Source organism: Siphateles boraxobius, unplaced genomic scaffold, assembly GCF_051911475.1.
Source record: "Siphateles boraxobius isolate OS27281-9 unplaced genomic scaffold, OSU_SipBor_1 25, whole genome shotgun sequence".
In the NCBI taxonomy this organism is placed as follows: Eukaryota; Metazoa; Chordata; class Actinopteri; order Cypriniformes; family Leuciscidae; genus Siphateles; species Siphateles boraxobius.
Genome location: NW_027508866.1, coordinates 6,924,204 through 6,948,508, shown reverse-complemented (window position 1 = coordinate 6,948,508; position 24,305 = coordinate 6,924,204). Strand labels below are relative to the sequence as shown.

The 24,305-nt window shown below is 36.7% G+C and overlaps 3 protein-coding genes across 6 annotated transcripts; 1 reads left to right on the top strand and 2 right to left on the bottom strand.

The window, feature by feature from the left end:
- Window positions 1–860: 860 nt before the first annotated feature.
- sparta (spartin a) lies at window positions 861–6,741 on the bottom strand. 2 transcript variants are annotated; one of them, XM_077242243.1, is made up of 7 exons: window positions 5,876–6,741; window positions 3,662–3,856; window positions 3,058–3,208; window positions 2,604–2,798; window positions 2,205–2,363; window positions 1,968–2,058; window positions 861–1,426 (listed from the first exon to the last, which is right to left on the bottom strand). In XM_077242243.1, exons 1-7 carry the CDS (start codon window positions 6,575–6,577, stop codon window positions 1,213–1,215), a joined length of 1,707 nt encoding a protein of 568 aa, XP_077098358.1. In that variant the 5' UTR covers window positions 6,578–6,741; the 3' UTR covers window positions 861–1,212. The 2 variants fall into 2 exon arrangements, with proteins under 2 accessions (XP_077098358.1, XP_077098359.1); XM_077242244.1 differs by having other exon boundaries at window positions 861–1,799; window positions 5,876–6,726.
- A 1,439-nt stretch (window positions 6,742–8,180) lies between these two features.
- ccna1 (cyclin A1) lies at window positions 8,181–10,836 on the bottom strand. 3 transcript variants are annotated; one of them, XM_077242241.1, is made up of 9 exons: window positions 10,690–10,831; window positions 10,437–10,618; window positions 10,200–10,368; window positions 9,863–9,978; window positions 9,383–9,606; window positions 9,111–9,315; window positions 8,927–9,040; window positions 8,637–8,770; window positions 8,181–8,570 (listed from the first exon to the last, which is right to left on the bottom strand). In XM_077242241.1, exons 2-9 carry the CDS (start codon window positions 10,590–10,592, stop codon window positions 8,519–8,521), a joined length of 1,170 nt encoding a protein of 389 aa, XP_077098356.1. In that variant the 5' UTR covers window positions 10,593–10,618; window positions 10,690–10,831; the 3' UTR covers window positions 8,181–8,518. The 3 variants fall into 3 exon arrangements, with proteins under 3 accessions (XP_077098356.1, XP_077098355.1, XP_077098357.1); XM_077242240.1 differs by having other exon boundaries at window positions 10,437–10,603; window positions 10,690–10,828; XM_077242242.1 differs by lacking the exon at window positions 8,181–8,570 and having other exon boundaries at window positions 8,698–8,770; window positions 8,848–9,040; window positions 10,437–10,603; window positions 10,690–10,836.
- An 11,635-nt stretch (window positions 10,837–22,471) lies between these two features.
- On the top strand, window positions 22,472–22,942 carry sertm1 (serine rich and transmembrane domain containing 1). The gene has a single exon (XM_077241986.1). The coding sequence runs from the start codon at window positions 22,472–22,474 to the stop codon at window positions 22,799–22,801; it is 330 nt and encodes a 109-aa protein (XP_077098101.1). The 3' UTR covers window positions 22,802–22,942.
- The last annotated feature ends 1,363 nt before the right edge of the window (window positions 22,943–24,305 follow it).

Below are 24,305 nucleotides of genomic sequence, written 5' to 3'. Positions count from 1 at the left end.
ATTGTACGGACGTCATTTTTGGCCAAGGGGTCATACCAAGCTTGCACGCATTATTCCCAACCTATAACTCAATAAATCACTGTGGGGCAGGTGTTAGTTATATTTATAAGATGTAATTTTGTAGGTTTTATAGAAAATGGCGATGATGGCCTCCTCAGTCCCCTGACCTTAAAGCCATTGGAAAAAAACTTTGTGAAATTATTAACCTGAATAGTGATAATTCATGCAGGTCTTAAAATGAAGCTCAACTTTAGGACGAACTTAAGGAGGGTTGAAAGGAAGTTAAGCAGGACACATGCAAAAAGTTGCCTAGTCGGGGAATGGCTGCTGTAATCAACTAATGTATACTTTATTTCTTGTGAGCTTTTTTATTTATTTTGTTTGCACAATACAATAAACCCCATATATAATTATATGCTGGAGGTTTCCTTTCTTGCTAAATCATTTTGTTTCTTACCTTAACAAAGTTTAGTGTATTCTTCTTCCCAATATAACATTGGCTACTCCTAATATTTTGATTGTTTAATAGAACCTGGAGTGTCATTAAAAGCAAGTATTGTGCAAATATCCCCTTTAGACATTACTTTTGGCCACTATTCTAAATGCTGTTACCTTACCTAAATAACCTTTACCTTGGTTTTACTATTACAACAACACTGTAACGTTGATGTTTGACAAATGAACATTCATATCAAATAGAAGGTATGCATGAAGAATCTACTCAGTTTTATCACCCTACAACTATGGCAGTTGTACACAAAAGTTACATGGTGTTACCATGGTGTTACTATGGTGTTTTTTTGGGTAGATACAGCTACAGTAAAAAAAAAAAAAGGTATAAAAAAAAAGGGTTACTATGATTTTTGTAGTAAACTTTAATGAGGCACTTGCTTGAAGATTAGCTTGAGCTACAAGAATGGCCAAAAACAGCAAGAATAAAAAATCATGTGTATCTGAAGGGTGCAAAGTGCTTAATGTACTTCCTAAATAAGTACTATAAATATAACCCTCTGAATATTTTAAGAAAATAAACATATATTATCTGTAAGGCTGTAACAAAGGTAGAACATTTCACTAATACAGTAAGTGTCTAAGTGCATCTTTCTGTAAACATTACACAGTAAATATCAATCTCATTATTAATACAAAATGAACATTTTGAGCTACAAGAACATACACAATAAAGGGTAATTCATGACAATAAATAATTCATTATTTTTTCTCATCCTGCCCTTTAGGTGGCTTTTCTTTCTCCTTTGTCCCGTCTCTTCCTGACTCATCCTCCACCATTGCTTTTGCAGTGTGCTTGCCTGTGCTCTTCAGTACACCCTTGATGCCCAGATTGTCCACATTAAATGCTGTGACACCTACATTGACAGCAGACTGTACTGCAGTGTTTGCAGCTTGTCCTGCCTCATCTCCATACCTGATCAAAACACGGAGGTATTCTGAGCTATTAGACCTGACAGGAGTGATTCTATGAGGTTAAAACATTGTCTGACTATTGATTCTAAAAACATTTACTTTTTTACTAATGTGAAACATTTTAAAATGAACAGAACACAGTAAGCAGACAACATGTTGGATTCACCTCGGTTTTAATTCAGAAAGCACACTGACAGACCGTTAATAAGAACAAGAGCCTTCTCAGCAACTTCTGAATGGTTAATAACTCCGGAAAATAAGGCACTTTGGGTATGTTAGAACTTGGCATTAGTCAAAGAAAATGCAGTGTGTTTTTACCCGCCACCATTTATATTCTGCTAGGGGGGTCCAAGAGGTTTCCCAGACCCCTAAATCTGAAAAAGCAACAGGAAATAGTAAATTAATCCATTTCCCAAAGCAATGAAGTTTAAATAGGTAACGCAAACCACAAGAGTATCAGGCTATTGGCTGGGGGAAAGAATAATAGGACAGCAGAAGAGAAACCATGAATCCTGAAGAACACTAAAACAAAAAACACCTACTTGTGCCTCACTGTAGTCACCGTCTCTGAAGTTATACTTTTGCCAATAGTTTTTGCTGCTGTCTCCAGACTTGACCAGAGAGTTGATAAGCCTGCAGTTTACAACACAATTTGCTTTTTTAACATGAATTCAAATGAAAATCTACAAATTTGATATACTAAATCAAGCAACTACTTAGCAGGACAAAAGTAAAATGGCAAAAGCCTTTCAGGACCTTTGAAGGATTTATTCGGTTACCTTGTATGCTGCTTCCAGCCACCAGCTTGGCTCCATCCATCTTGGAGCAGCCGTCTTTGCTTTTCTTGAGGGATTCTGGGATGAGTTTGCTACCGTGTTTTTTCACGTGTGGAGCGAGTTCTTTCCCAACTCTATCTGCTACAGCAGCGACACCATCCACTGGTGAATACATCCAACCAAATGTGTTATACATCTTAAAAAAATAGGCTTGAAATATTTCAGCCTGTGATATTTTCATGTAGCTCAAACAGTAGCGCACTGGCGCTTGCAACGCCAAGGTCATGGGTTCGATTCGCAGAGAAAGCAAGAACTGATAAGAATGTAAATGTGTACCTTGAAATGCAATGTAAGTCGCTTTGGATAAAATAAATGATAAAACTAAATACACCCTTGTTTTACCTAGAAACTGGCTGACTTTCACAGCACCCCCGGTGGCCTGCTTGGCTGTATTCAGGCCCTTGGTGACCTTGGGGCTGACCTCTGCTGGCGTCTCCTCTGGGGTGATGTTTTCTCGTAGCTTAGTTGCTCCTTTCTGGATTGCTTTACCAGTAGCTTCAGCTCCTCGCACAAGCCCCTGACCCAGCCAGGACGTCCCTGTGAGGGGAAAAAATCACATCACTATATCTCCATCACTTGTTTTTCTTTTAGAGTGTATTAGAGTGGCCTCTAGTGGCAAGTTTTAAAAGTATCAAGTTAAAAGTGAGAACTTTTAACATTTCAACAAAATATAATACGACAAACAACTTTACTCAATTTCTACTTCCATGAAAGAAACAAAAACCCTAGCTATCCAATGAGATACCTATAAACACTCCAGGTTTTGGTTACTTGACTCTGATCGTAAAGTTCAGACCTGCTAGAATGTTCTGTGACATTTTTTCACTCCACACAGGAACAGTTTTCTCCTCGCCTCCTGGTGATTGAGTTTGAGATGTTTCTGAAGGAGGAACCTTCTCACTCAGGTTTGTGTCTTTTCCTGTAGCACCACATTGTTCTTCATCTACCTTAAATAAAAGGCCTCAATTATAACTAGTATGAGTTAGTAAACTTAAAGGATATCTTTGCAGATTTTCAATTAGCTTTGTATTGTTACAAATCTGATTGCACATAAACTGTGCAATTTGGATGACAAAAAAAAGGTTTATCAATAGTGTAGTAATGCATGAAGCATGACTCACACAGAAGTCACTTTTAAACCAAGAGCTTATTGTTCATCAGTGCAGCAAATTTGTGTGAAACTATGAGGGAAATGTTTCGACACAATACTCCGGATCACATGGATTCCTATTGAAATGTCTGGATTTTGAATTTGAAATTTTGCCAAGCAATGTTAAATGCGACTCCACCATTATAAGTAATACAAAACTAAATGTATAGATTCGAGTTCAATAAAACAAATATTTTTGTCTTTTTTTTTTTTCATGGTAACTTTTCTTTGATTGATTGAGATTGATTACCTGGACCCTGAGCTGTGCCAACACTGACAGCTGTTGCTGGAACCGATCCCTGTCTGCTGCAGGCAGCTCTGAGGACAGCACAACCCCGACGTAGGACCCCGGCACTGCTGCTGTGGTGTCAGGAAATGTGAACACACCTCTGTTGCTAAGTAAGATCGGGGAGTCAGGGTACAGTGGGTAGATCCAATCACAAACCTGCAAGCACAAAATTAAGAGTCTCTTTCTCTGTACATGATCGCCCCCTTATCTTTTACACCGAAACATTTAAAACTGAGGTTCAGGGACTCCGATACAATAACAATCATTTAAAACGTGGTGTCAGTCATTGTTCAATTTGATAATCATTCTTCCATCAGAAATAATTTATCATGGTTAATTTATTGTTTTGACAGCCATAGTTTTTAGTCCTGAGCGACTAAACGTTTGAAAATGAACTTTGTGTATTTGGATGTCACTGTGCATATTAGGGAAAACTGGGGTCAAATGAGACTGGAATTTTATTGGATATTTTTGGGCGCTGTGCAACCATTCAGAATGCCACCCTTTGTTCTGGACAGCTAAAGTGGGACAATAGACCACTGTGGGACACATGCAGCAGTTATGTTAGAGCGTGGACTGCACGTGTCCTACATCAAGCCCCAGAGCAATGGGAGCACTGGACAGCTATCCGGCCTCAAACTGGAAATCTGCCAATACTGCACAGAGCCGACGGTCAGCTACTCAATGAGATTTCTATTTGCTGAAACAGCGTGCAGACTGACTTTGTACAAAGAGCCCTGGCTTCATCTGTAACAAGACTGTTTCCAGCACTGCATTAGCCAAACAGACCTAAAGCTTTTGATATAACCACCACAGAGTCCGGTTGGACTGGCTTTTGCGGGTTTGAAAGAAGAGGTGGAGCAGTAAAACCACCCTTTTGACATCAGAAAATGACACATTTTTAAACCATGTCAGATTTGAGTGACTAAAAAAACAACTGAAAGTACAACTACCCTGAGTTTAAAAGTTGTCACAAATATTACATATCGAATTATCTATTCCAAATGAATCTCAATCCTTCTCTTAATAAAACACAAGGTTTCTACTTCTCTCTCTGCTCTCCCACACAAGAAGAATGTGCTATGTGCCTGTAATTGTATAACATGATGAGCATGACATTAATTTCAGTTATTTTGCTGTCAGCCATGAGCTTATGTTCAACAATAACCAAACCCTACATGATATAAATGGCCAGTTTCATGTGATCATCACAAGACCTTGTGTGCAAGCTAAACCGATACAGTTCTGGTCAAGGTGGGGAAAAGTTTGCAAAAATACAGGGTGGATAATATATAATGTGATGCTAGTTTCAAAAATGAAGATGACATTTTGAAATGAATATATAAACAATACATACACACAAAAATGTTTTTTCTTAATCAACATTTTTGTCTTGTTTGCCAGTAAAAATATATAAACGTCCTTTAAAAAAGTTACAATCTTTTTTGCAAAAGATTACTTCATTTTACTTAAAAGATTATCACTTTGTTTTTGTACTGCATTTTTTTATTTTAAGCATAAATCAAACAGAATTCAAAGCATTTTCTGCTTAAAACAAAGACAACACAAGTCACAATTATTATATTTAGAATATTTTGTTTGATTTTTATATTTCCAGTTTTCATTTTAATTTTAGATTTATTAATCTTGTTATGTGATTTTGTCATTTTATTCGTTTTTTTAATATTCCCATATTTATTTATATTTCAGTTGAATTAATTGTAGTACTTCAATATTTATTTCATTTCTCAATTTCGTTTAAGTTGTTTAGGTTTTTCATTTAATGTTTATATTTTATTTCAGATTAAAATAATTGGTAACACTTTACAATACGGTTTATTAGTTAACATTAGTTATTTACTAACATGAACTAACAATGAGCAATCCATTTGTTACAGTATTTGTTAATCTTTGTTAATGTTAGTTAATCAGTTGCTCATGTTAATTAACAGTGCATTAACTAATGTTAACAAGATTTTAATAAAGTATTATTAAATGTTGAAATTAACATTAACAAAGATTAATAAATGCTGTATATGAACACTTACCTTTGTAAAGTGTTACCCAATTTTTACTAATAGGTATATTTAACAATAACACAGCTGGAGAATAAGACAAAAAATTATAATTATACATACAAATGAATATAGAAATATTGTTCAACACAATATTTACCTGTAGGTAGGCTGGGGCATAGCCAGCACTCCTGTCAGAGTTTTGGCTGCTGTATATTATTATTCGTAGGTAACCTGGATAAGAAGGAGCGCTTACATGACCCTCAGCAGACACAAAGAACATCTGCACCCCACTGGGCAAGAACATAATCTCCATGCCAACCTCTCTGAGATTGACTGGGGTGAATGCCTGAGCTTGAAATGGCCTGTTGCCTCCATGAGAGAGTGACAGATGCCCATCTGTTGGTTGTGGAGTGTAGGCTGGTGGAAGCTCACTGGGTACAGTGAAGCCCACCATAGGGGAGGCAGGACGAGCAGGGGCCCCCCCTGAAGCTGAGAGATGTGTTCTGGTGTTAGATGCTAGTGGCTGGGGGTCCTGGAGGACAGGAAGGGTCGGGTAAAGACGCTGACCCGGGGTCGCAGTGGACTCTAGCACCCCTAGACGAGAGGTGATAGTGCGCAGGGTCTCGTTCATCCTCAGCTGCGTCTGTCGCGCGATGTCCCAGCCGCGTCCGACGCAGCCCTCGCCCTGTGTGTTCACCTCGAGTCCTCTGAGGAGATGCCGCCTGCCCAGTCTGTACTGAAGAATAGCTTGCTCCTTATTCCCAGCATATTCATACTGAAGCCCTGTGTTCAGAGACTCCAGAGCTTTCGCATAGCTCTCGCGAATGGGACGGATTTCAGCCGGATCTGATGTCTCCATTCCAATGCCAGGACACTTTAGAGAAATGACTTTGCGGTTGAAAACTAAAAAGAGTAACTATTAAAGTTGTCTACGAGATAGCTACTTAAAAGCGTGACAGTCGGGCTGCTCGAACGAAGACTTAATAGCTACTAACCAACTTTTGTGACCAAGCAGGTTCGACCAGATTACGAGGAAAAAACTAAAACAATGTTCATGGCGCGCTTCTGATCACTAGCGCTCCAAGGCGTTAAAAAAAATATGTTTTTGTTCTGTGTTATAGGCCTACTTAAAAACACCTAAAAGAATAAAGTGAATATCACAAGGCGAAACCTGTTCGTCTCTGTCCATACCCAAACAGATTTTAGCGTTCTAATGTTAAGCACGTCAAATAAGCGTAAATAAGATAAATTATAAAAAAACAAAACAAAAAAAACGATGGAACTATTTTTAAAAAAAGAAAAAAAACATGACCAATGGATAAAACAGTTAAACCTGCTTTCGTGATCAGGACGGGATTCATACAGTAAGCGCTAGAGGTCGTTGTTTACCATAAAACCATGTCGCACGGAAATCAACCCTCTATACTGGACTAAATCACAGCTAGAAAAAAACGACTTTATAAGTTTACATATATTTAAGACTAAAATCATTTCCCAAAATTAGATTTCTACAAGTGATCTTTGACCTTTAAAAAAAAAAAAAAAGTCATTTAGAACAGACTTTGTTTTTTTAGGGTAAATTATTTTTGGCAAGTTGTCTGAAATTTTACACACATTCAAGTGCATTTTCACTATCTGAAGTGAAAGGGTCTTTCAACTTAAAAGCCTTATTAACACTCCATTTCATCTTGTGCTAGCCTACTATATTTCATTTGTTACTCAAGTGTGGGGGGAGTTTCACTAACTTCACATGTTAGTGAAAACATGTCTTAGTGCTTAAAGCAGGAAAACAGTTTCTTTCTTGGAATTCCAAATCAATGATTCACAAGTGAAAATTAACAAGACTCTTTCTGTGTACCACACAAAACTTGGTTTGGACTATCATTTTTGGAGCATCCCTACTTGCCAGCGTAATGAGGCCAATAGGCAGTGGCATCTTTCCTGACCTTTGGTTGTATGGATTATATTTTTCAAAAAGCCTGACTTACCAAGACTTCTATTCTCATCTCAGCCATCACATTCACTGCTTCAATCCTCAAACAAACTCAACTATGGACTTATTTTCTGACCCGATGCCATCACTACTTTCTGGAAAAGGTACACTTTTCCTCAATCTCCTCTAAAACTTAACCTAAACCACATGCAAAAAGGCTATATTGCTTGCTAGAACTGAACAAGATTTCTTCAAAGGCATTTTCTAGTTTAGAATTAACTATGGAGCCTTGACAGTATGTGACCTAACAAGGGCTGCTAATGTCTCCACTTCCTTTACCAAAGGCCAGGACATGGCTAAGATCAATTTTGGCTAAAGGTGTCATACATTACTAAAACTTAATTTTGGCTGAACTGTCTTACAGGCAATTTTCCCTCACATCATTGATAAATGTCCCATAGAGGGTTAAGTACTCCCCACTGGTCAAAAGACATGGAAACAGCACTGCAACTTGTTGGTTTATTGAAATACATGATATCGCATGTAGTATACAAGTAAAACACATGGTATACCAGTAAAGAGACCCTAAGGGAGGAAAGGTAGACAAAGTGGTACAAAACCATTCGTTCATCTCAAATCTTTACAGAAATGGGAGCGTACAGCCTTCAGACCAACATAATGTTGGCTTTACAGAAAAACAAGTCACAACACAACTTTGATTACATTATATTTTAAGCGACCTATGATAAAAATCACGTTTTAAAAAGTCTTAAAAAACATTTAAAAATCAATTTCATTCAATATTTACAAAAGACTAAGCGCTGCAGTTCATTTGTGGGCCAAGGAATCCATGAGGTCACAAAAACATCAAGGGAGAGGCAGAGACTCTACAGGCTCAATAAGGGACACGCCACAATTTCTGAAAGACAGGATTAATCATTAGGGCTAGGGCAAAAACCAAGACAGCCATGTTACAAACACTCACTTTGAGCTCTTGTACTTCTCTTGGATGGCCTGTTGAGGGCGACTTGCAGCCCCAAGATGGAGCTTGTGAAGCTCCTTCAGACATGGGCTGATCACTGCCAACGAGTAACCAGTGAAGGCATACAGGTTCTCAGGCTGTCAAAAACATTTTAATTTGATTGCACACAATGAGTCGAAAGTATTTGGGGGTTAATTAAAATAAACTACCTCACCTATAGTGGTTTAAACATGAAGACTCTTAATTGGGTTGTCTGAATAAAACATGGCAACCATTAAAAAGGCTGGACTCACCCACAGAGCCCCATTTAGAGTGTAGTTGGCCAGACAATATGCAGCTGCCGCAGTCTTGGAAGGTAGATACTGCACAAAGGGATCCACTTCAAGCAGGCTCAACTCTGAAAGATACTATAGGGCAGGGAGAAAAGAAATCAATATCCAATTTAAAGAAAGGAAAAAAAAAGAAAACCCTCCTCACCAAAGCAAGGCTGACGGTACGGGCACAGATCGGCTCCTCCAAAGTGTACTGCATGAAAAACTGGAGCACTGTGGGTACAGTCATGTCAAAAGCAAGCACTCGGAGCAAGTGCTGCTCCATCCGAAGGAGCTGTTTCTTTGTGTAGGTATCATCCGTGATGTACACAAACTCATCCACTTCGGGAGGATACACCTCCTCGTATTTCCTAATCAGAAACAGGCCATGTAGTTATGTCACTAGGTAACACTTAAAGATAATAGCTCATCACTTACGCAGCCAGGAGTACAGCAGCTGTTCCCACAAGCTGCAATTTCCCTCTCAGGACAGACATGCACGAAAGGAAGCGGTCCAGGTAGTTGACAGCCAGGTAGAGAGTCTCCGAGCACAGCTTGTACTCCTCGCCAACTTCAACCAGCCAGTCGACAAGGATGATTCTCATACAGTTGGTTATGTCAGGCTGCCTTCTCATATAGCTGGGCTTCGGCCTGTATTTAACCTGGGAAATAAAGTGCATTAGACAGAAACAGGGGCCAGTTGCATAAACTTAGCAACTATGTTAAGACTGGCTTAACTAGTTTGACCAACTTGCAGTAAACAATGTGTAATCAAGCTTTTCCAATTGAAATTGGACTGATCTGCCATCTTATGTAACTAACTTTCAAGTTCTGACCAGTCATGAAAAAACAACTAACTTTTAAGACTAGTCTCAACAGTTTATGCAACCGGCCACAGATAAAAGTAAATATACCAACTTCGCATTCACGCAGGTATCTGTGGATATCCTCAGCATACTCAGGAACACACAAGACATCCTCAGAGGAAGCGGCCTCCTCCGACAATGAACACATAGAAGCATCCACGCAAGACCCTATATTTTTAAGTATAGTTAAGCCATATCCATAAGGATCTGCATTGGAAGCGACAGTAAGAAACATCTCTTGGGTTTCAGTGTTATAAATATTGCATGATATACTATGTGATAGCTGTGACTGCAAAAAGTGCTGCTTAAAGTGACTATGCAAAATATATTAAAAACAATAAACAGTTCCATAGTGATAATCACTTTTATAGACTCATCTTGCAGCATACCTGAGCCAAGATCTTGGATAACATCATCTACTAGGAGAAGCTCTGAAGGTATCAAGAATGACGTGGATTGTTCAGCTGTCTCAAGCACATCGTCACCAAGTGCAGCACTGTTTGTGTTGACGTCACGGGTAGATGCAGCATGAAAAGCTGACTCGTATTTGGATGAAATCTTAAAAACACAAACAAAGTCACTTTCTTGCGCTTTTGGAGTAAGAAATGTAAACCCTTGACACTAACCTGGCCAAATACTCGGTTATGCTGATCATTCTCTGTCAAGACACCGAGTACAAGCCTTTGGCCGGGCTTGTGTGCGCGCAGGCCATCCGCTCCTCTTCCCAGGCCTATCGTGTTTTCCTGACGACTGGAAAGAGGAGCGAAGCTACGGGAAGCCATTTTTATCACTTCTGAAAAGAAGAGACCTTTCAACACTTCAAATTATAATCAACTATTTGAAACAAAGACATTAAAAATGAAACCGATCGAAACCAACCTTTTACCACCGCGTCAAACTCTTAAAGAACCAATAAACTCTAAGTAAATGGATCACAGTATTTTGACTACGACTGTCTCTCTAGCCCCTTTATACGTGCATGTCGATATTCATGACCAATCGACATGTGGCTAGTTAAAACATTTGGCTTAATTTTGATCCGGTGCTTTCCCCAGGTGTTGTTAATAAAAGCTAATTAAAATCTTCAAATGGCAGCGTAACCATGGAAACGCGTTTCTTGGCTGTTCAGTGACAGTATTGATAATGCGTAGTTGACACAAACATTTTCCGACGTAAAGAATTAATACACCGGTTTGAATTATTTTCACAATTAACTTTAAGATGAAATCACATTTTCACTAGCTATGAACATTTCCATAAAATAAAAAATAGATGTTTGATAACTTTATGTTGTGGTCATTTTTGTCTTGCTCTAGGTTATTTTATTCTATCTGAATACACTGTAAAATTTGTCATGTTTTTGCAGAATTTGACGAAACTACAGCTTGTTTGGAAATTATGCAAAACTAAATATTGTAGCCTTTTCAATTCTGATATTTAGGGCCTAACCTATTTTTTTACAGTCTATGGGCCTAACTCGATTTTTACCCCTTTTTTTTCTTCACACATCACCTTTCATGTAGCCTAATTCCTTTCTTTAAAATCTCAATTATTATTTTCAAATGATTTGTGTTTATTTCACTCTTTGTTTAGTTTGGGCTTTCATAGTTTAAGAAAGAAAGTTTGAAAAAAATGAAATAAATCTGTAGCTTACATAGGCGGAAAAAAAGGATGAAAGCATGGCAAAAAGTTACCAGGAAAGTAGAAACAAAAAGTTGAAATCCATTTTAATAAAAAAACATTCCCTGTGACATTAAATGGGCAACAGTTGAAGAAACATTAATTTATACATAACGCAAGGTGTATATTGAATGTGCTGTAAGTTTTTTGCTCACTAGCCTATATATAACTGTCAAATCAATTAATCGTTATTAATCACATCTATAACTATTTATGGCAAATTGATTAATCGTGATTAATCACACCCATCATAAAAGCTTGTAAATATATATATATATATATATATATATATATATTGTGTGTGTGTCTGTGTGTATGTGTGTGTGTGTGTGTGTGTGTGTGTGTGTGTGTGTGTGTGTGTGTGTGTGTGTGTGTGTGTGTGTGTGTGTGTGTGTGTGTGTGTGTGTGTTCTATATATATAAAAAGTTGTCAAATCGATTAATCATATCTAACATAAAAGTTTGTAAATATATATGTTATATATATATTTTTATAATAGCTATAATATCGAATATCATATAATATATCTAACATAAAATTTTGTAAATATATATGTGTTATATATATATATATATATATATCTTTTATAATAGCTATAATATATATATACAGTGTGTGTGTGTGTGTGTGTGTGTGTGTGTGTGTGTGTGTGTGTGTGTGTGTGTGTGTGTGTGTGTGTGTGTGTGTGTGTGTGTGTGTGTGTGTGTGTGTGTGTGTGTGTTAGGAAGTATAGCAGCATTTCTCACTGCAGGACACTGTCACTGCTTGATATTTCTTAACAACCAAGATTCAAAGCTGAGAAATGCTGTAGATGTGCTTCACTTTTCTCACTATTGGGGATGTTTACACCAGCGTGGGCTCTCTCTTAAGTCCGACTCCTGCGAAGATCGCTCTGAATATGTGATGTAAGACTGAACAATTCACTGCATGGGCCTTGACCAGAGACCTTTTGAGAAATGCGAGTCTCTGCAGGTGTAACTATACAAAGCCTCCAGAAATCCAATTAAAAACTCATTACAATAAAGTACAGCAGGGCTCAATTCAATATCTCAAGCACAAATATCTCACTACAAGATCACATGAAAAGAAGCATTCAAAACCCACCGAACCTGTACTGAGAACAAACACAAGCAGAAAATTTATTGCAAATGTAAACCTTTATCTCTGAGGAGAACGGCTTACTCTGCGTTTCAAGTGAAAATATATAAAGTAGTAACAGGTTGAATGTCTACAGTCATTTGTGACCTATATAGAATAAGATGAACTATTCCTCTCTCGACATGGCTAACAGGCTCTGTCTGGAACTGATGAATTCTTCCTTACCATGCCTGGCGCTGTTGTTTTGTCTTTGTCTTGCAGAGAGAGAAATTTCAACAATAACAGAGTTCTGACACCCAGGGTAAACTGTGTTAGAGAAGAGATGCTGAGATTCAAATAAGGTGATGTGCGTATAAACAAACAGCAAACCCAGAGCTGGAGATTAGGTTTGTGCTTATAGTTCAGGAGAATATAAACTTCAGAAAGATTCTTTTCCCAATCAAGTAAACACATGACATCAACACTAAAATATTCAGAGAATGCAGTAGCCCATGAACACTCACGGTACTGACGTGTAACTTGGGGTTCTGGCGTGTGTTAGCCAAAAATCAGCGTTTGTGAAAGGAATCAGCCAAAGAAGTGATTCATTTGATAACCTCTATATGGACATTTTCTGAAGTTTGACTGTAAATTTCAGAAGTGTTCTTCTGCATGCTGTAAGGCAGATTGAATTGGATCCCTGCCATTCTATTATGTTGATGTATTGCATCTGACAGCCCACCGACTGCTGAGTTATAGCGATACATTTCCAGTTCTCGTATATATGCTGTGAAATGTTGATGCCAGTTCACAGCTATAAGACCAAATTTTCCTGTATGGGGCCAAAAGTCTGCAGGCAGATATAATGGAGATGAACATATTCTTGTAGCTCAAATGCTTTGGTTAAAGTTGTCTGCACAAATGTTGTGTAAAGAAACAAATAATTGATTAAATAAGCATTTTTTAATAGATCTATACAACCTCTAGGAGGAATTACTATTTTTAGGTCTTTTAGTGTTGTGGCTTCCAGGTTGTGTAATGTTTTTCCTCAAGACATCTGTCAAGCATCCTCCCTTCTTTCTTTCCAAAACCTCATAAAAAATGTTTTTCTCTGAATATTACTCTTAATTAATGTTAATTTAGTTTTTATATTGAATTAAATCTGATTTTACAATTGCTATTTTTAGTTTTTTAAACACAGTAGTGGCCAAAAGTGATGTCCAGCCTTCATCCTTTATTTAAAAAATTCAACATTTGTTAAAGATTTTGTCATATTCGTTGTGCTTATTTGTGATAAGGCAATGAAACATGCCAAATTGTGCGGACATAATTTTTGGCAAGGCTGTCATACAAAGAAATTATGAACACATGCAAAAACAAGAGAGAACCAACAAAATATGATGTTGTTGTTAGTGTATGCTTGAGCTCATCTATGCATTTTTTTCATTTAAAACCTGTAGCTGTAGTTTGCCTTTTTTGCCAAATAATTTTGTCAGATAAATACCTTAACCAAGTTTAGTGTTTTATTCTTCCCTCATATTTATATATTTAAAATATTTAAAAACATAAATTCTTTTTCTAAAATCTTGATGATTTAAATCGAACTTGTGGGGTCATTAAAAAACTATTTCGGGCAGAACTTTTGTTGCCACTATATATCCATAAATGTCTATTCCTGAACATACAGTATTTGTGTGTAAAATAAATCAAATTAAATAGGAACATAGAATTACTGCTATTTTTAGTCTTTTGATTTTAAAATCTTAGTTAATAAATGTCGAAAATGATACATTTCTCTATTGAATGTTTTATAACTCTACAACTTCTCAAATAAAAAGACCCATTTAAGTCACTTAAATTAAGTTTTTAATTCAATTCAATTTGAACTTATAATTAGTGCTTTTTTAGTTCGTTTTTATCCATATCTGTCTATGAATGTAAATGACCTTAGCATGTATGTGCCTGTATGACAGGGTGGAAGTTAGTCCACTCAAAGGTGATACTGTCTGAGCAACACAGAGACCTCTGAGACTTGGATTACTATGCAAAGAGCATCATCTCAGTTGGGAGAAAACGGGAAATAGAAAGAGAGAGCGCCATCTCCACAGAGCGTTCCTCTGACATGCTCCACTGTGTAAACCTCCCCATAGTGCCTAGAGTATTCCACGGGATAATCCTGATTGACACATTGCCGTTGTTTGCCACAAAGGTTCTTCAAACATGCCATTCTTGTCAAAACCAGTAGAGCAGACCGGGGGTGAGAGGATGATTCATTATCAATTCGACCCTTTCCTCCTGAAGTTAGCACACAGTCTAATCAAAAACGCTTCAACTATTTTGTGTGCAATGGGAACAGAAGCACCAAAGCTGGGCTGAATCGCTTGTATCAGGGGAATAACAAACATTCTCCGATTTTTACAGTTTTATGGATTAGAGGAAAAATCAGCCAAGGCACTGTTCTTATCAAAATCCAACAGCATTCACTCATGTGCCTCAGCGCTGGCATTAGCTGGAGCAATTATAAAGACCCACAAGACAGGCACCACAGCAGGACTCAGGAAGGGTATCCCCAGTGGGCATCTAAACTGCAGTGGAACGCTGCCAATATATATCCAGAGGCAGATATTACCCTCAACTCCCGTCCTTGCACATCTCACGAGGAGAGCGAATACTCAGATGAATGTTAAAAAGCCAAAAATGAACATTCTGTCATCATTTACTCACCCTCATGTTGTTCTAAACCCTCAAATTGTATGACTTTCTCTCTTCTGTTGAACATAAAAGAAGTTTAAAAGAAATGGATAATGTTTTTTCCTTACACTGTAAAAAATTATCATATTTTAATGGTAAAAGGCTGTAAAAATGCTGCCTGTTACTTAGGTAAGTTCCTTTACTATATACTGTGAAAAACTATAATATAAATTTAACAGGACATTTCAAAAGAACAGGTCTTATAATTTGCGGTGAAAAACGTACATTGACATTCCCAGAATTATCTGTGTGATGCTCGATAACTTTTTATTTTTGTACATTAGGGTTTTATGTTGCATCTTATATTTTTAAATGAATGTTTATTGCATTATTTTTATGACATGCATTTTACCATTATGGTGTTTTGTATTTGTGTGCATGACACTGTGTGTATTTACTATATCTTAGTTTTGATCTCCTTAGCTTGTGGAAAAGCTACTTGTGATGAGTTTTGATTTTACATGTGGCTTTCTCATAACACCTCTGTTTTATGGTGTTTGTCAGTGTATTATAAAGGTACAAAACAGATTTAAAATTTCAGTAGGTTGGTATATTAACATTATATCAGTTAATGAAATATGCTGTAAATGTAAGTACAATCCATTAAACCTAAAATGCTGACAAATTTCATTCAGTGTTCCTACAGTGCACTGTGAAAGTCATTGAGGATCAATGTATTCGACCCCATTGAGCTTCTTTGCATGGGCAAAAATAATTGGATGAGAACAAACTTGAACTGAATTGAGCTGGAGAATGAGACCACTGTTTCCTGCAGAGCTGCTTTATAGCCGATTCGACTTTGTTTTTATAATTGATGAATTTTGAAACATCAGCACTGATATTTAACTAAATTGAATCAGCATTGATTCAAATTAAATAACGACACTATTGTCTTGTGTAGAGCTCATTTCATTATTGATGAATTTTAAACAGTTATTGAACTTAACTTAATCAATACTTAACTCAATCAATTGACTTGAGTTGAATAATGACACTATTGTCTATTTTGAGATGCTTTAAAGCAGAATTTGAAATTGTCTTACTTTTGATGAAGGATCAAGGATCGTTATTTTCCTGTTTATCATGGTGAAGCTGCTTTGAAACAATATAGCGCTATACAAACAAAGATTGACTTGACTTGACAAAAACAGTTGAACGAAAGGTTTTGAATAAAATAAGAGTGAGTAAATGATGACAGATTTTTCTTTTTTTAGGGGGGACTGTCCCTTTAAGAGGAATAGAGAGTTTTCTACTAGTTCAAGATGAATCAATGACGATCACTGAGCCTTAAGAACACAAGCTTTTATTATTACCTTAACAGAATTCCCATTAATGATTCACAAAATGATAGCAAAAGCAAGCTGCGCCAGAGAGTCATGCTTTGCTTTGCGCGATCCATAATCTGTGTTGCGTGTCTTTAGTGCACAGAGCAGAAGAGATAAGACCTTCCCAGGAGGCATAACGCCTCTGTCCTATTGACATGCATAGCTCTGCCCCACCGCTTGCATCCACAGCTCCATCCTAATGCCAGCCTGCGCCAGACTCTCTGTAGACAGACAGACCGACACGTCACAAATTCAGTTACTGAGGAGATACTGTAACAAAGACAAAACAAGTTCGTTTAGATTTTTTAAAATGTGTAAGACTGTACAATGAATGATAACATTTTATTTTCTAGTGTCCTTGTTACATTCTTCTATGACATAGTGTTAAAAGCCATTTTTAGAACCTTTATTTTTATCATTTATCAATTCAACAAAACCCCTCATGCTTAATTCATAAAGCAGAACAGCCCTTTCATACAATATATGAGCATGATATCGCCTGGCTTAAGGTCTCATTGAGTGTTCATTACATCTGAGAGTAACGCCACAAAGACGTCAACAAGAGGCCTCTCGGCTCATGATGCTGATGAGAGCGGTGATTAGCTTTTTCTGATATGATTGACTGAGCACGGCACCATGGGAGAAGACAAGACAGAAGCCTGTCATCTAGTCTAAGCTGCTGAGCTGAGTAATATCACTGAGATAATCAAATCCCAATTACAGCAATTAAAGCGAGAACGATCGTACCATCTTTTATGAGTTAAGCGAGACATTTTTCGTCTTTAATTGAAACATAAATCAGCTGCTAAAGAAACCGAGAAGACGTCAATGAGATGAGAGGGGGACAAGAAAGGGAGAGAGATGATAGGAATGAAACGGAGTGGGAGGGGGATTCAGAGTACAACAGCTGGACAGTCGATATCCAGCCCACTGTTGAGAATCAGCCCACCGAGCTCATTCAGATACGCTCTTCCTCTCACTCTCAGTACAATTACCATCTATTTCAGCGTGTGCTATAGCTTAAGGAATCCAGTAAGGAGTTCACTCCGGGACAACGAGATGAGCGTGACGGCCAGCTCTGTGATTTAGTGCCGACGACTCTTTTTTTGCATCAGAAAGGTCAGAATTTCTCCTTGTCAATGTTCATTACTTAGAAAAAAGATGTTGAAGTTATTTTCAATTTGAATGTCAAAAAAACTCTGGGATGCCATGGAGTAGGCCTATTTAATATTCAAACTGACTTAAATGTGTCCTTAAAATGTGCTTAATTGAAATTATCTTATGTAATCGTATAGTAAGTGATTTAAAGAGATAAATCTGCCTGTGGTAAGTCAAAATGGATAGTCGTCAGCCATTCCAGTCAGTGCAAATGTCTTTTTCTAAATCCCTCTGTATTTCATCATCCCCCGTTCCCCTCATTCATCGACATCCTCTGTAGTGCTTTATGTTTTGAGTCGTTTTCTTAATAGCCAAATTCTCCTTCCACAAGCTTCCCTAAACAGAAATCCATAAACAGAGATTAGAGCCGCGCACTGAAATGACCCGCTGAACTTCTCCTGAAATTGCACGCAAACCACAAGAGGGATTGAATGATTTATATTGCCGCAGGGATTCGCATCTCACTCATAAATTGAAAAGCTGGTGAGATGAATGTTAAAGTTCACTGAGACAACGTCCAGGAAAATAAGTGTGATTCCCCTTTGTTGCTGCATGTCTTCTAGCGTTTGCTTCAGCAGACGAATTCATCTCACAACTCAGAAAAAAGGAAGTGGTCATAAATCATGACTCTTTATGAGACTCTAACCACAGGCTCTCAGAGCTTGCTGTGGCTCAGACGACTGTCGTCCCACACAATGAAGCTGGGGACTGAATATGCCAGCGGACAAAACAAATAGCAAGTTTTAGTGTTGTGAGCTGAGCCGCAGCCTAAAAATACTTCACTTGTTTTGTCTAGCATATGTGTACAATTTTTAAGGATTCTCAAAAACAAATTCTGAACACCGTGAAAAAATGTCACAGTGATTTGCAAAATTGCAACTCTTAAAATGAATATGGTAACACTTTACAATAAGGTCTCATTTCGTCAAATGCATTAAAGTTATGCATTAAAATTATGCTATTTTAAAGGTTCCTAATTTTGTTTTGGAGGTCTCCTACAATAGGTTTACATGAATCCAAGATCCCTTTCATTTTCTCATAATATACAGTGCACATCACCTAATTTCTCAAAGAGAATGAAAACAGTGTGTTTGAAGATTCTGTCTCTGTAATCCCCCCTTTCCGACTGGTCAGATGGCACAGTCATTGGTATATCGCTTACAGTGCGTGTCGAAAATGGAAAAATTTGAATTTCAGCTTCGGAGGCTTCCTCAGCGCTCGATACACAGTGATATGAACGATGGCATCTGTGTTTCCATATCAATTCCAGAGCAAGTCCTCATCCTTTGGAAGTGCACGCAAAGTAGATTTGCAGCGCGGAAAAAAGTCTTCTTGATGAAACTCTTCCAGTCTAAGAGACAACTACAGTGGTTTAGGGAGAATCAAAGGAGATGTTGTTCAATGGCAGCTAATGAAGACCATAGGCTGGCATTATGCAAATGTGTTACACTGTTATGTAGGTATATAACAGGAAGTGAGAATGGAATTGATGACGACTCGTTTAAGCCTTATTATAGGTCAAAGCAATAACCTCAACAACCCATTATGACAGCCTCTGCTTAGATAGAAGTACCCTGTGTCTGTCCTGAGCAATCCTGTGAAGTGTCCCCCATAACGGAGGAAAAGCATACAGAAGACAATCTGACCAGGTTTGTGACAGTGCGTCCTACCCCAATGGACAATGGGCAGTGAGTTGTGTTTTCTAATGCAAAGAGATCTACTTAATACATTCGGGTGGAGCCTCCACTCACCCTGATCAATCCAATTCCTTGAGTATCAGCAGCCTGATTGACTTCCTCTGGCAGATAAGAAGCCCTTTGTGATGCAAACCGTGGAAGTGAGCAGATGAGGACAGTGTGAGTGAGCCGCAACAAGCCTTCCGACTTTGTGTCCCACTGGTGGTTCAGATTGAAAACCGCTGACATGTTGTCTGAATGGACAAGCACGTGGCAGCCCGCCAGTCTTAAGGCATACAAGATTCTACAAGACATTTTCCCCTGGCTATACGCTTATTTCACGCAGCCGTTATTTTGAAATCGAAAGCGAGGCTCCGGTGGGAAGAAAACCGGAAGCGTCGCCTTTAATCACAGGAGATCACGAATGCGATGGTGTATTGTTGTGTTTAATGTAGAAATGAGTTATTCTAAAACTGTACATACATGTCTTTCATACTTTAGACTATATACAGTGAAATTAATTTATAATTTTTTTTTTTATATATATATAATTCAGAAGGTAAAAAAAGAAGCAGGAAAGGACTATATACACATCCTATATTGGATATTAACATCCAATAGTGTAAATGGCGGCAGCAGCTTCAGGTTGGTAGTCCAAGGCATTGTTGTTGTTTATCTTTACTTCCGGGGTTCTTCCCACCGGAGCCTCGCTTTCGATTTGAAAATAAAGGAATAAGTGAAATAAGCGTATACCCAATGTTTAGATCTGTTGTGGTATTTATGCAAATTAGCACATATGTAATTAGATTATGCACCGTTTGCCCATGTTAACAAACAATTAAAAAAAACTTGTAATACATTTTTTGTTTGTCTTGACGTAAGTAATCAACTCAGTAATTTTCATGATGATATCTAAAGGTTAACCTTTTTATCTTATTCACGTGAGAAAAAGAATGAATTGTCGTGCATGTGAATAGGCTATATTTAGGGCTTTTTCGAAACTTTGCCCTAATGGGATTCTTCTGGGCTTTTTTTTTTTTACTCGGGACATATTGAGGATACAAAATCAGTTGAGCTTGCTTCTGTTGCAGTTTGTTCTAGGTTGACCCCCATTTTGGCTTAAAATGACTGGACTAGTAGTCTTAAACAAAAACTTGATTTTCTCAGCTTTATGTTAAGCTTTTTTGAATGAAACTTACCCACATTCAAGTGTTGATCAAAAAAGAATGCATATTCTTGAATCATCCAATGATTAAGAACTATGAATGTGAAAAAACACATAATAAAAAGTCACATAGTGTCTTGAAATCAGATGGTGACAGCTCATTTGCAGCTCATTTACACACTAATGCACACATGCTCTCTTATGAATTGATATGAATAGGATTCTCGCACAGCTGACGTGACCTCCACTAAATTGTGCTCGTCTCAGGGGAAGAACTAAATGTGAATCATGTAACGCTGTCTGTCATATGAGCTTATAATATGAAAGACTTGTATGCTCAATGCTGAATGTTTGTTGGTAAGCTTCCAATTATAGATCAGATTCAGAATGTACTGTAGACCACAAATAAACCAGCTTTGTAAAACACCACTGTTGATACCGACAGCCTGTCAAACAAATGATTTGGCACGTTGTTCTCTTTAAATTCGGAAACTCTGTGACATTTTCCTGCTCAGGCACCTCTCAATCTATTATTCATGAGGTGTGAGTATGAAGGCTGTGTAAACAACAGACTGACCTTCTGTGGTCAGCACTGCGCCGCTGTGACCAACCCCAAAGTCCTAATGGACCGGCGATGGCCTAACAACAAGCTGCACCAGCTTATGAGCCCACTGATATGCAGGTTGCCTGGATACAAAAAGCATAATTAAATGTGATTATCATCCTCTTCACATTCAATCTGAAGTATTTAAGTGTTCTGGTTGTTGTTGTTTTTTCTGAACAGTAAAAATGCAACATTAATCAAAGACAGAGGTCAGAAAAGGACATAGTCAGTGAACTCATTAAGTATGACTGGCCTGTTAGATGAATAAAAGGAAGTGTAAGACAACAGATTATGCACTAAAGATATCTAAAAAAAATAGTTTGACTTCTCAAAAACGTATTATAATATATGTTCAGTATTTATTAAAATTATATTATTATTAGTGCCGTCAAATGAATTATTTGTAATTAATAAAATCACACATAAAATATATAATATGTGTGTAAATGCATACACACACACATATATACAAACTTTTATGTTAGATGTGACTAATCGCAATTAATCAATTTGACAGCACTAATTATTATATTATATAGTAAAATAATTTAGATATTATATTATAATATAATGTTATCATAATAAAGTAATTTTATAAATAAATTTCAATATTTAATAAATTGTTGTTTGTTCTCATTTATAATTTATTAAATATTTCATAAATGTAATAAACATATTAAAGCTCGACCTATCAATGAATGGAAAATTAAAATGTCCAGGAATATTTTCAAATATCTAATCTAAGATCCCAATCATATATTCACACAACTTGGCAATAAGTCCTAATCCTGATATAGATATAAAATAAATTGTATATTATTTTATATAGTCTAATATATTATTTAATTATAAATATTATTTAAAATTCAAATTAATTATTAAATAATAAACAAATTATATGTATATATTATATTATAATATATTTTAATATTGTAACATAGTATAATATAATGATTAAAAAAATGTATTAATTACAATTACCTATTAACTATTATGATTACAATTAGTGGGAATGGAAGAACATTAATGTGTCCAGTAATACTTTCAAATATCTTCTGTATGATCGTATGTTCACACAATCCTAACCCCTGAGGTTTAAGTGAATATAGGCTAAATAATAATAGTAATAATTTCAATTACAAAATAGCAAACTAAGTCAGCAATAATAAGACTAATAATAATTGATCTATCCTATCTTCCCAACAGATTCCCGAATCCTTCAGATATGTCTGGGATGGATGGGTCGGTGGAGGAGATGAATGGTACGGGAGTAAACAGCGAGAGTTTCCTGAGGTTCAGTCCTACATCTGTTTCTACCGGCGCGGCCGCTGCTTCATATGGACGAACTGCCAATGTTTATATCTATGTCTCCATCTTCCTCAGCTTGCTGCTTTTCCTGCTCACCCTGTTGATCATTGCTCTCCACAGGCTGAAAAACATCATATCCTCTAGTTCTTCATACCCAGAATGCAGCAGTGAGGCCGGGAGCTCCTTCACTAACATGGAGATCTGCAGTGTTTCCTCACAGAGATCAACGGTGTCCTCGCTGTCCTGACAGCAGAGAGAGACAGAAGCATCACACGCGTCTGAATGTACTGATAAACTACACATTTAGAGATATCTTAGAGGTCATTTTGATGTATCATTAAATATGTATCATTATTATTGCATTATCAATTTCATTATTAAGTTGAGGTTTTACATTAAATAATTCTGTCAATAGTACTGTAAATAGAAAAGCTGCCATACCGTCTCTCGTATTTTCAAAATATATATATTTGACAATATGATTACACTCACATTTACATAAGTATTATGTCCTTTATAATATATAGAATACAACATGTCATCTGAATGGCTTGAATAAAATCTGATTTGCTCATAAAATATGCATAAGAAACATGTCTTTCATTCACCATGCAAAAAAGTTACAGAACAGAAAAATCATTAGTAAAAATGCATTAAAAACGTGTGATAAAAATATAATTTATATTATTATATTAGCATAATAAAAATGATGCTGTCCATTTTTAAAATAGAAAATATAGCTCTTCACTTTTGCATGCACTTTTAACCAACTTAAGCTCTTATAGTGATTTTTATGAAGCCAGTTTCACTCGAGTTCACACACTATGGACAGGGTCTGCTAATGTTTGATAACCAGAAGATGTCCAAATACTGACTTAATTTTTTAAAAACAAAATATTTATTGTTATATTGGCTTTTTTAGAACAAAACAGAACAGAATAAAACTATGAAACCCCATGTCTGCCACACAAGAACACTATTTGCATTTACTATAGACTCATGAAATCCCTGCCTTAGTGACTGATCTCTCCTTCTCCTTTATACCTCTTATTCATTGTGCCTCGTCATAATGATGCTCTGGTTTATATGTGAATTTGATGCACTGCTTTTAAAAACTTGCTAAAAACTTGCTGCTTAGTTATTTATTATATAGGTTTTATTTTTCAGGTATTTTTAGTTTACTAAGTTATTTCTAAATTGAGTCTATTAAACTATTTTTAACTTATTGTATGTATATCATTTAGCCCTATATATTTTTATTTTTTAATTACACTGCTGGTCTTGAGTACATATTTAGTTCTCATGTGTCAACATGTACATAATGACAGTGAAATACCTTAAACCTTAAGAAGAAAACAAATCATGCTTTGGTAAATTCATAATTATGACATAAAAGTAAAAATGATAAGATACTGTCATAATTATAAAATAAAAAGTCGAAATTATGACAAACTAAGTTGTAATCATGAGCTAATGTCGAAACTGACAGTCAAGTCATAATTGTTACATTGTTACATAAAGGGGCTTTCACGTAAAACACAATAAAACAATTGCAATGGATGATGCATACATTATAAAACATTCAATCTGCAATACAATACAACACCCAAACTGAGATCCAACGCAGATAAATAAGGAGAAATCATAAAGTGGTCCTGAGGAGTGATATGGTAATTCTAGGAATGTTTACTAAGCTGTCTGACAGCTGTTGGAAAGAAACTAGAGCTGAGATCCCAACGCTTTAGAGATCT